Below are 12,090 nucleotides of genomic sequence, written 5' to 3'. Positions count from 1 at the left end.
AGAAGCTGTCTGAGAACCAGTTTGATCCCTAAGTCCTTTCCCCATTTCTAGTTCTCTGTTTTGGGGGACACCAGATATAAGTGGACGTACACCTTGTGAATATTATATACTGATGTTCCTGCCCTTTTCCTGCCACTCAGCTCCCAAATTTCTGGCAGCTTGTCTTTTACTCTTCAGGCAGGACATCATAAAATTTCTTTGGGAAATCCAACCAACCTCGGGAAAAGGAAGAAAAAAAGCCCAAAGTGGGTAAAGGGGAGAATCCCCAACAAACAGCTATGATGGCAGAGCCTCCAATCAGCCTTTTATTCCTATGAATAAAAAGCCAAGGATAATCAGACTACTCAGGAAAGCCTCTAACATGGAAGATACAGACTAAAACGAACGAACAGTAAAAATCAATCTAGAGGAAGTAGAAACTGTAACAAAGAAAGGATAACAATAAGACAAGCCCTTTAAACCACAGAGAAAGATGAACGAATGAGCTGCTAACTAAGCAAACAAAACTCTTAGAAATTAAAAATCTGAGAGGAAAATGGGAGAAAAGTAAAAAAGAGAAGGAGGTGCCTGACCAGGTGGTGGTGCAGTGGATAGAGTGTTGGACTGGGATGCAGAGGACCCAGGTCTGAAACCCTAAGGTTGCCTGCTTGCGCATGGGCTTATCTGGCTTGAGCATGGGCTCACTAGCTTGGCAGAGGTCCCCAAACTTTTTACACAAGGGGCCAGTTCACTGTCCCTCAGACCGTTGGAGGGCTGCCACATACAGTGCTCCTCTCACTGACCACCAATGAAAGAGGTGCCCCTTCCAGAAGTACGGCAGGGGGCCCGATAAATGGCCTCAGGGGGCCGCATGCAGCCCGCGGGCCGTAGTTTGGGGACGCCTGCTTGAGTGTGGGATCATAGACGTGACCCCAAGGTCGCTGGCTTGAGCAGGGGGTCACTCACTCTACTGTAGCCCCTGGTCAAGGCACATATGAGAATGCAATCAATGAACAACTAAGGTGCCACAACGAAGAACTGATTCTTCTCATCTCTCTTGCTTCTTGTCTGTCTGCCCCTATCTGTCCCTCTCTCTGTCAAAAAAATATATAAAGAGGTCCAATACCCCAGTATTAGCAGTTCCAAAAAAAAAAAAAAAAAGGTTAGGAACCTGGAAGGGAGGAAATTCTCAACCAAATTATAGTGGTACCTTGAGATACAAGCAAACCAACATACGATTTTTTTTTTTAAGATACGAGCTGAGACTCGGTCCGTATTTTTGTTTGAGATTCTAGCGAAATTCCGAGATATGAGTCATGATTTGGCCAACTAGCTGCTGCTAGTTGGCGCACGGGTCCAGTATCCGCAGTTTGATATATAAGTTAACTGACTTACAAGCTCGGTTACAGAACGAATTACATTCGTATCTCAAGGTACCATTGTATTTGATTGTTTTCCTAAACTGAAGAACTTTGAGTTGATGGGTTGCAAAGGCTTGCAAAGTGCCCAACACAGTGTTTGCAAATAAATCCATAATTATGTTATCTATCCTGACCAGGCAGGGGTACAGTGGATGAGCATTGGCCTAAGATACTGAGGACCTAGGTTCGAAACCCCTATGTCACCAGCTTGAGCGCGGGGTCATCATAGACATGACCCCAAGGCTGCTGGCTTGAGCCCAAAGGTCACTGGCCCAGCTGGAGCCCCCCAGTCAAGGCACATATGAGAAAGCTATCATTGAACAACCAAGGTGCTGCAACTATGAGTTAATGCTTCTCATCTCCCTTCCTGTCCGTCTGCCCTTACTGTCCCTTTCTCACTCTTTCTCTCGCCTGCTTGAAAAAAAGTTATCTATACAGTGAACTCATCAGTCACAGTTAAAGACGGAAAGAGTTAAGAATAATGCTGTTAAATTATTCTTTGTGTACCTAGAATTGCTGGATTGCAGAGTATTAGTAAATTATGTCAAATAGTTTTCCAAAGTGGTTGGAAATATGACTTCCATTTATATCAGTTTACACCCAGTCCAAACTGAAAACAAATGTCCTGTCTATAGGAGAGAGGATAAATTTTAGTATGAAATACTGTACAACAGTGAATATGAACTAGCTTTTGTGTCAGTAAGTAACATGGAGGAATTCATAACCAGTGTTGAAAGAAAGAAGCCAGACAAGAGGAGTCAGTGTGTGTGACTCTGTCTGTGTAATTTCAGAGACAGGCACAACTTACCTGTGATTATAGGAGTCCCGGTAGGCTTACCTTTGGAGAAGGGGTGCTGTGTGAGGGGGCATGTAGGGGACTTCCAGCAAGCTGATAACGTCCCATTTCAGTATCTGTATGATGGTTATATGTTCATTCTGAAAATTTGTTAAACAGTAAAATGTACCTTTATCATTTGTACACCTTTCTGTTTAAATGTTATATTAAAAAGTTAAAATTGGCCCTGGCTGGTTGGCTCAGCGGTAGAGCGTCGGCCTGGCGTGCGGGGGACCCAGGTTCGATTCCTGGCCAGGGCACATAGGAGAAGCGCCCATTTGCTTCTCCATCCCCGCCCTCCCCCCTCCTTCCTCTCTGTCTCTCTCTTCCCCTCCTGCAGCCAAGGCTCCATTGGAGCGGAGATGGCCCGGGCGCTGGGGATGGCTCCTTGGCCTCTGCCCCAGGTGCTGGAGTGGCTCTGGTTGCGGCAGAGTGACGCCCAGGAGGGGCAGAGCATCGCCCCCTGGTGGGCAGAGCGTTGCCCCCTGGTGGGCGTGCCGGGTGGATCCCAGTCAGGCGCATGCGGGAGTCTGTCTGACTGTCTCTCCCCGTTTCCAGCTTCAGAAAAATACAAAAAAAAATAATAATAAATAAATAAAAAATTTTAAAAAAAGTTAAAATTGTAAACATGTTATTTAGGTTAATTCATGGAAAGGTGTTTTGAAATTAATTGAAATTAGGTGAAAACTGTTAAAGCTATAGTAGCTACATGGAGGCTTGGGGAAAGGATATAATATTATAATGAGTATTTCAATTTGTTACTTTTTTATGTAAATTAGCTTCTTATAAAGGGAGAAAGAAAGAACATGAGTCTGATGGTTGGTATACTAAAACAAGATTTCCGTGTCCTAGATTGTCCCCTCTGAATTGGGGTAAGTAGGTGATCGGCTCATGATGGTATTTTATTTTGTTTTGAGATTTACTGTAAGGTAAAAAGTATCATGATTACCTCTCTTACTTTTTTTTTTAATGTTGATTTTATTGATTTTAGAGAGGGCAAAGGAGAGAGCAGGAAAGAGACAGGAAGATCTGTTTCTGTATGTGCCCTGACCAGGAATCAAACCTGCAACCTCTGTGCTTAGGGACGATGCTTAACCAACCGAACTATCCCGCCAGGGCCCCCTTTACTTTCAAATGCAGTATTTTTGAAGATGTGAATATTCCCTATTTCTGTTCTTACCTATTTCCTTTTGTTTCCTAGGTTTTTGTGGAGACCCTGGATAAATGTTTTGAAAATGTCTGTGAATTGGATTTGATCTTCCATATGGATAAGGTACCTTCTCTCCCAAACCAGGGTTACTAGGAAACTAAGAGCCTCAGACATCTCTAGCCACCTCTACACTTTCATGGTCTTTCTTTTGTTACTCTGGAGATATTCCTAGAACCTGTTTTTATTTAATAACTTAAGTGTGATAGTTTTAGGGATATTGTGCTAAAATCTGTTACCAGTCTTAACACACAAAGATTACTATTGGCCTGTATCACGATTCATCTTTGCAGATAGACTTCTTGGTAGGGGCAATGAAGTTACTAACTAGAATGACTGACAGGCTGAAAGTGAGATAAGTAGTTTTATGTTGATTATAAAATGACTTTCCCAGACAGTAGTCCAGAGAGATTGAAGCTTTGATGCAGAGACTTTGAGTTTATAAAATTTATATTTTTCTATAGGAGTAATACAATGACTAAGACATCGGTAACATGGTTTAAAGTCAGGTGATACTCTTAGGGAAAGCAGTGCTGTCTGGCAGAATTGAAGTAGTTCAAAGTACATGTTCTCAGAGTGTGTTGCTAGCGTAACTGACATGGCCGATGTCCTCACGTGCCAGATTAAAGATTCAACGTGGGAGATAGCCAGCAAGGGGATAGGAACTGCTACATTTATTTTATCCAGCTGGGCACATGCTATACCCAGTGCTATTCACTGGTGGAGGTTGATGCATCTTGGGTTTGCTTGGTCCTGGTTTTTCTTCAACTGATTGTTGTCACTATGATCCATGGCCCTTAGAGGGAGATACTGAATTTTAGGTACTTACTCTTTGCTAAGCCACGATCCTTTATTAATCTGTTTTCATCACGATGAGGTAGGTGCTTTTAGATCCATCATTGCTTTCATTGCTATCTAGAGCATGGTTTCCAGCCGCCGGTCCGTGGACTGGTCCACCTATAATCGTCATACAACATCAGGTGTTAACTCTTTTCACAGACCAGCGATTGAAAAGCACTGGTTGAGAAGACTTTCTTGTCATTTTCCAGTAGGATCTTCAGTTTTAGTTAACTCTTTCAAGGGTTCTCAGATGGCACTTCCCAGGCTAATGCAGTGAGGGCATTCATGAGGTTGGATGTTGAATGAAGTTTCTTTCAACGTCTGACTTGACTCTGTGGCTCCACGAGGAGTCTGGGGTAAGAGAATCAGAACCCCATTCCTTTTGTATCAATAGATACAGCAGGTCCTTGAATAATGTGCTTTTGTTCAGGGTTGTTTCATTATAGCACTGATGAGATGCTGTAGGGACTTAACTCTTGTTTATATCAATTAGCCCATGGTAAAATTGGTTTCATTATAGGTCATTTCACTTGAAGTTGCTGAACCTATTGTTAGTATTAAGTGAGAACTTAACTGGGCCTCACAAGGCTTTCAGAGCTTGGTTTTTTTTTTTTTTTTTGAGGTGGTCACATTTCCTTTATATATGAAAGGATCTTAGAAACTTTGAAGACTTCTTAGCCTCCTCTTTGCAAGAATTTAGAGTTGTTTTAGGTGTGTCAGTTGTTAGAGATCTCACTATCTTGTCATTTCTGTGAAGGAGAGCCATAGTTCTAGTCTAATTGCCTTCTGTACTAGTAGGGAAAGAAGGTTAAGATGAAAGAAACTTTAATTAATTTAAAACAATTTAATTTAAGATTAAAAGTTAAGATAAAGAAAATATGGAGGAAATGGCAGAATACCTTTTATAGGTCTTACTGTTATTATTTTAAGATGGTTTTCTTAAATTGTGGAATACAGGTGTTACCTTTGGGGTCACCACCTGGTTTCAAAGCGGATTCCTTTGAGGAGTCCACCTGTTGCTTTCCAGGCTGGAGATGAATCCACATCTCAAAGCATGGATTCCCTGATAGGTTTTACTAGGGAAAGGGGAAAGTCCCCATCAAGGGAGGAGAAAGCACAGGTACCCTGTGCTTCTGTTGTCCCCTGGAAAGGTGTGTCTGGCCCCTCTGCTATACTGACTTCTCCTGTCCCCTCTCCCAGTGCCCTCTCTTTCTGTCAGGCAGCTGTGAGAGACGCTTACTAGTGAGGAGATACTCCATCTCCCTGGACACCAGGCAGTCTGTATTTGGGTACCAGCTATTTGTAGAAGTAGTCTGAGAATGCCAGCTGCCCCAAACCCGAAACTTCTGGGGCCTTTGGGACTGGTTGACTTTGTGTCCTTTGCATTTTATTATACAATTTAGAGTCAGCTTGTAAGTTACCCATACAGACACCCCATTGGAATTTTGATTGGAGTACATTGAATCTTTAGATCACCTGAGGAAAAGTTACGACTTACAATACCAAGTTTTATCCAATATCAACGTAATCCATTTCTTTAGATCTTGGAGGTTTCTCGATTAACTTTTTTTTTTTTTTTTTTTTTTTGTGAGAAAGAGAGAGAAACAGACAGGAAGGGAAAGAGATGAGAAACATCAACTCGTAGTTGTGACACTTTAGTTGTTCATTAATTGCTTTTCATACATGCCTTGACCGGGGAGCTCCAGCTGAACCGGTGACCCCTTGCTCAAGCCAGTGACCTTGAGATCATGCTGCTGATCCCATGCTGAAGCTGGTGAGCCTGCACTCAAACCAGCAACCTCAGGGTTTCAAATCTGGATCTTTAGCATCCTGGGTTGACGGTCTATCCACTGCATCACCACTGGTCAGGCTCTCGATAAACTTTTATAATTTTGCTCATAGCAGTTTTACAGCTTTTATTAAACTTATTCCTAGGTACCTGTTTTTAATGTAGATGATGTTTTAAATATTTATTTTTTTATTGGTACTATATCAAAATTACTTTATTTCTGTATGTTGTTGTTGAATTCAGAGATTGTGTTAAACTCTTGTGAATTCTGATAGTTTATCTTTAAGTATTTTGCCCATTTATTTCTAGTCCTAGTACCTTCCATGGCTTTTTCTTGCTCTCCCCTGCTGATGCGGAACTCTACCTTGCTGCTGCATAGTAATGACGGTAGTGGGCATCTTGTTTTGTCCCTGATTTAAAAGGCAAGCTTGCATCTCGTCACAGTGAAGCATGGTACTTGCTGTAGTCTTTCACAAACAGTAGATTTGTTAGTAAATACTCTTTATCAGATTGAAGAACTTTCTTCCCTTCTCTTCCTAGTAGTGGCCAAGAGTGTTAAAATGTATCAAAAGCTTTTTCTCATCTCCTAAAATAATCCGATTTTTTTGCCTTATCACTTTAATATAGTTTTTTAAATATTTGACAGTACCTGCTAGAGCACTGAAGTAGCTATAAAGTAATTTCAGGCCCAATTACCTTATTGGGCCTGGTTTTAAAAGCAAATAAAAGGCCATAAAAAATGTTATTGTTTCTCATATGTCTTATCTTTAAGTAAGTTTCATATAGTATTTTGATGTCGCTGCAAATTTCTTTTACATTTTATAGAGCTATAATTTTGGGTTGTTCATATGATAAGAGGAAATTACTCTATCTCCTGGGGTTTCTGAAAAGTGATACTGCAAAGAGTCAGACTCACTTCGCTCACCTTCAGAATGTATGATGGTGTTTTCTGGCATGTCACTTTCTTTTAGTGGGATTTCAAGCTTACCTTTGCCCTCATGTAGAGCCATTTCTAATTCAGGCATATCTTCTATTGAGAGTAGAAAACGTGGTCTTTTTATTCAGAAGCAAAGGACATGTAAGACAAGAGGGATACTACCTTGAACTCTGCACTCTTCTTAATTGAAGGATCATCAGTCCCTAGATAGACCTTTACACTGTCCATGGTGTTGTCCTGGGTGCTGCCCATTGCCCTGCGCAGATGTGGCTGGAGTGGCAGGCCTGTGAAAGGACCAGAGATGACAATTTTTGTTGTGCTTATAGTTTGTTTGCTTCTAATCTTGAGGTTTCTTTTTCATTTCCTATGTTGTTTTTGTTGATATCCTCTCTCATTACTGCTGCTCTCTTTACCTCTTTTCTCTCCCTTTCTTCCTGTTTTTTTTTTTTTTTTTTAACGAGAGGTGGGGAGACAGAGACAGACTCCTGCATGTGCCCCCACTGGGATCTGCCTGGCAAGCCCCCTACTAGGGATGCTTTGCCCATTTATGCCATTGCTCGGCAACCAAGCTATTTTTAGAGTCTGAGGGGAAGGTTTCAAGGAGCTATCCTCAGCACTAGAGGCCAACTCGCTCAAAACAATTGAGCCATGGCTGTAAGAGGGAGAGAGAGAGAAAGAAAGAGAAAAGGAAGGGGGCAGGGTAGAGAAGCAGATGGTCACTCCTTCTGTATGCCCTGACCGGGAATTGAACTCAAGACATCCATACGCCAGGACAATGCTCTACCACGAGCCAACCAGCCAGGGCCTCTTCCTGTTGTAAAGGAAGGTTTGTGCATTCCATTTCTGGAGATTAGTTCTCTTTTTCTCCCCAGCATGTACCTATCTCACTTCTTCACCTCATCTCCAAGGTGTGTTTTACTGGTTCCTTCTGTAACCACAGATCTCCACAGTCCTCCCTAGTCCTCCCCAGTCTCTTGCAGAATACTGCTCCTCCCGTGCTTCTACCACCTCTTCCAACTGTAGTTCCATCTCCGCCATTCATTTAAGGAGACCTTAAATCAGTGAGTGGTATATACCCTCTCCTGCATGTCTCCTTCTGTTCCCTTTCTGGGGCCCAGTTGCCTGGTTTCACTCTTGCCCAAATTTCACTGGTGATTTCCTGATCCTGTTTGCCAATCACCACTTTTTTTTTTAATTTTTTAAAGATTTTATTTATTCATTTTAGAGAGAGGAGACAGAGAGAGAGAGACAGACAGAGACAGAGAGAGAGAAGGGAGGGAGGAGCAGAAAGCATCAATTCCCATATGTGCCTTGACCAGGGAAGCCCGGGGTTTTGAACCAGCAACCTCAGTGTTCCAGGTTGACGCTTTTACCCACTGCGCCACCACAGGTCAGGCCCAATCACCACTTCTTCATTGTCTCTGCCGTGCTTGGTTCTTTTGGTCATTCCGTGGGGCACTTCCTCCTTCCTCTTCGTGCTGCATGGTTTCTATCACACAGGCCTCTCCTGGTTTTTCTCTCTCAGTCTTCTCACCTTCTCGCCTTCTCCCAGTGAATTACATTGTCAGTCAGCTTTCACCTCACTCCTCTCCATCTCCTCTTTCTGTCTGAGAGCTCATCCATTTCTCATACTTCAGCTGTTACCCACTTACGGCAGGTAGTTCCCACGTTGATCATCTCTAGCCCCGGTGTATGGCCTGAGTCTTGTTCTTATTTTTCTAACTGCCTGAAGACATTTCTTCCTCATTTCCTTCTAGCATCTTGTTTCTAACTGCTGCTTCTTACCCAGAGCCAGATTAAACATCTGTGTCCTGAAAACTGTTTCTTCCCCCAGCATCCCTCTTCCAGGGGTGCAGTCACTGTTCTTTGTCACATACACTCCCTCTTCTTCGCCCTCAACAGCCAGCCAGACACTGAAACCTGAGCTTCTTCCTGAAGAATCCTTCTTGTATCTTGTTCTCAGATTCACCATTTAGTCATATTTGTCACAATTACATTTATATCTCTCTAGATATGTACTTTTTTTCTGAACCACTGAACCACTTGAAAGTTGGTTGCAGACATTATACTTTTCTTTTTTTTTTTTTTTTTTTTTTTTTTTTGTATTTTTCTGAAGCTGGAAATGGGAAGAGACAGTCAGACAGACTCCCGCATGCGCCCGACCGGGATCCACCCGGCACGCCCCGGGCGACGCTCTGCCCACCGGGGGCGATGCTCTGCCCCTGCGGGGCGTCACTCTGCTGTGACCAGAGCCACTCTAGTGCCTGGGGCAGAGGCCAAGGAGCCATCCCCAGCGCCCGGGCCATCTTTGCTCCAATGGAGCCTTGGCTGCGGGAGGGGAAGAGAGAGACAGAGAGGAAGGGGGGGGGGTGGAGAAGCAAATGGGCGCTTCTCCTATGTGCCCTGGCCGGGAATCGAACCCGGGTCCCCTGCACGCCAGGCTGACGCTCTACCGGTGAGCCAACCGGCCAGGGCCGACATTATACTTTTCATCCCCAAATACTTCATCAGACATGTCCTAAGAACAAAGACATTTTCTTATATAATATGTTATGCCTAATTCTCTAGCATGCTTAATGGCAATATAGTTAGTTAACAACAACAACATAATTAACATATCTAGGAAATTTAATGTTAATAAGCATAGTTTTTCAAATATATAGTTCATATTTCATGTTCCCTATCTGTCCTATTGATATCCTTTATATGTGTATATTTTAAGCCTAGATTCAACTATGGGTTAAGCACTGTCTGTAGTCATAGTGTCTCTTGATTTCAGTTGTGCCTATCAGGTTTTAGAACCTCATTTTCTCTTCTTGTTGATTCGTTTTCCTAAGGCCCCTTTAGACTAGCTGCTCCCTTGACCGTGTTCTTGTTTTCGTCCCCCATAATCAAACCTTGACCACTAGCCAGGTATTCAAAGCTATCCACAGTTTGTGCCTATTCTGTCTTGATCTTACTTCCTGTTACCTCTAGCCAGACAGATCCCTTCTGCTCCAGCCAGAGTGGGCCAGTCTCAGTCACTGTGTCATTCCTGCCTCGGAGCCTCTGCCTGGATTGCCCCTTCACATCTTTTTGTAACTGAATCCAGCCTGTCATTCAGCTCAGCTCAGTTCCTACCATCCTATAGCTTGTCGTTGTCATCCTGGCCTGTCATGATTTCTGCAGACCAGATGCAGTGCTATTTCTACGCTTATTCTTTAATTTATGTGAGTTTGTTCACTTTCCCTATTTGATTAGACCATTTTTACCTTTGTGTTTACCCTGCCTCCCTTACCTGGTGCCTTTTACTGAGTGAGGTAGTCTTCAGGTGAGTATCACTAGAAACTTCTCAGGTCTCTAGCCTCATAAAGTTGTTCATAATTTAAAATGCTGCTGCTTGTAGTAAAGTCTGATTGTATGTCTCTGGGCTAGTCCTTAGCTCTCCAGACCTTTCCATTTGGAGCCTATCTTGCCCAGGCAGTAGGTTCCCTGTTGCTTTCTCTCCAAACATAGCTCAATATTATGGCTGAGTTGATGTTAATTTTGAGTATTGAATTGTTCAGGGAAAACCATGTGGTTCTGTAGTCTGACATTCTGATCTGGCAGTGTCAGCAGCAAAGCTGGATTTGGAACTCAATTGGGCTGTCAAGATTTGGTCATCAGAGTCACAATTCAGTGACTATGTCAAGGGAATTTATCCAGCCTTTTTATACTATAGATTGCATTCAGCAATGTACTATCTCAAGAGAGTTGGAACATAAGCATTTGGGCGGGTCTGAACCCAAGAAACATCATAGTGTGGAATGTAAATTCTCTGATTAGTGTAAGCTGCTGAAATAGAAAAATGCTGAGGATTTGAAACTGAAATGAACTGGTGAGCCCTAAGATGAAAGGATCAAAAACACTAGTAACGGATGGTGCTTGTTAAAGGTCTCCTTTGGGAACAGAGCTTGTGATCCGAAAGCTCATTAAAAACACACTGTACAGCCTAGTGATGTTGAAGCTGGTATGCTGATTGCTAGTCTCCAGGCATGGAGGACACGTGTTCTTAGTTATGAAGGAGGAGCTGTTTGGACCTAGAAGACTTAAGACATTCTGTTTGAGGTTTAGTTCTTGTGAGATGCTGGTTGGCATGCCTGACCATCCTGACTGTCTCTCCTTCTGGGTACGCCTAAGAGAGATGAGGGCGCCGGGGCCAGTCTCTGTCCTGAGCCCTTCTCTGCTATACTTGAGAGAGAAGAATTTCATGGTACAATATCTTTCAGAGGCCAATATCTTATTTTCTCAGGACAACTGAAAGACTAGTAATAATGATTTTTTAAATTTCTGACATCACTATACTTAAAAAGAGTAAAGCTCAGACTGCTCCAGACCACACTTAATATCTGCTATGGTACGTTCTCACTCACTGTCCTTACTTGAACTTTGCACTGCCTGACCGTCTCATTGATTGTCTGCCACTTGAAATGACAGAGAACCTTTTTGGCGTGTTTTATTGTTCCTTATTATTACTAGTTAAGGGCATTAGGATGACAGTGTATACAAAATAACAAAATCTGCCCTTCAGAGCTATTTGTTTGCTATTCTATCTTTTTAATAAAACCCGGTGTTTGTCAAGATTATAGTCAGTAGCAGAGCTCATTACCAGTGATATTACTTAGATGTGTTAGAGATAAAATAAATTGTATATCCTTTGATTGCTAACTTGTAGGTGCCAGAAAAGCTGGAATTGAGATTCAGTTCTACTGTTCTTGCTATTATCCTGCTGGCGTAGAAGAGGATTGTCTTACATTGGAAAAAAAACCCAACACAGAATTCCTTCCCTCCCTCCCTCCCTCCCTCCCTCCCTCTCTCCTTCCTTCCCTCCCTCCCTCCCTCCCTCTCCTTCCTTCCCTCCCTCCCTCCCTCCCTCCCTCCCTCCCTCCTTCCTTCCTTCCTTCCTTCCTTCCTTCCTTCCTTCCTTCCTTCCTTCCCTCCCTCCCTCCCTCCCTCCCTCTCTCTCTCCCCCTCTCCCTCCCTTCCTCCCTTTCTCTTTTTTTTAGAGAGAGAGACAGAGACAGACAGGAAGGGAGAGAGATGAGAAGCATCAGCTTGCAGTTG

The 12,090-nt window shown here is 43.0% G+C and overlaps 1 protein-coding gene across 2 annotated transcripts in view; it reads left to right on the top strand.

The window, feature by feature from the left end:
- The window catches only part of LOC136311038 (AP-3 complex subunit sigma-2), a 63,845-nt gene that overhangs the window by 30,193 nt on the left and 21,562 nt on the right, over positions 1–12,090 (top strand). For both annotated transcript variants that reach the window (XM_066240186.1, XM_066240187.1), the window contains one exon: positions 3,437–3,508. In XM_066240186.1, coding sequence (XP_066096283.1) covers positions 3,437–3,508 — 72 coding nt within the window. The remainder of the gene's footprint in view (positions 1–3,436; positions 3,509–12,090) is intronic.

Source organism: Saccopteryx bilineata, chromosome 7, assembly GCF_036850765.1.
Source record: "Saccopteryx bilineata isolate mSacBil1 chromosome 7, mSacBil1_pri_phased_curated, whole genome shotgun sequence".
NCBI lineage: Eukaryota > Metazoa > Chordata > Mammalia > Chiroptera > Emballonuridae > Saccopteryx > Saccopteryx bilineata.
This window is presented reverse-complemented; position numbering and strand designations above follow the sequence as displayed.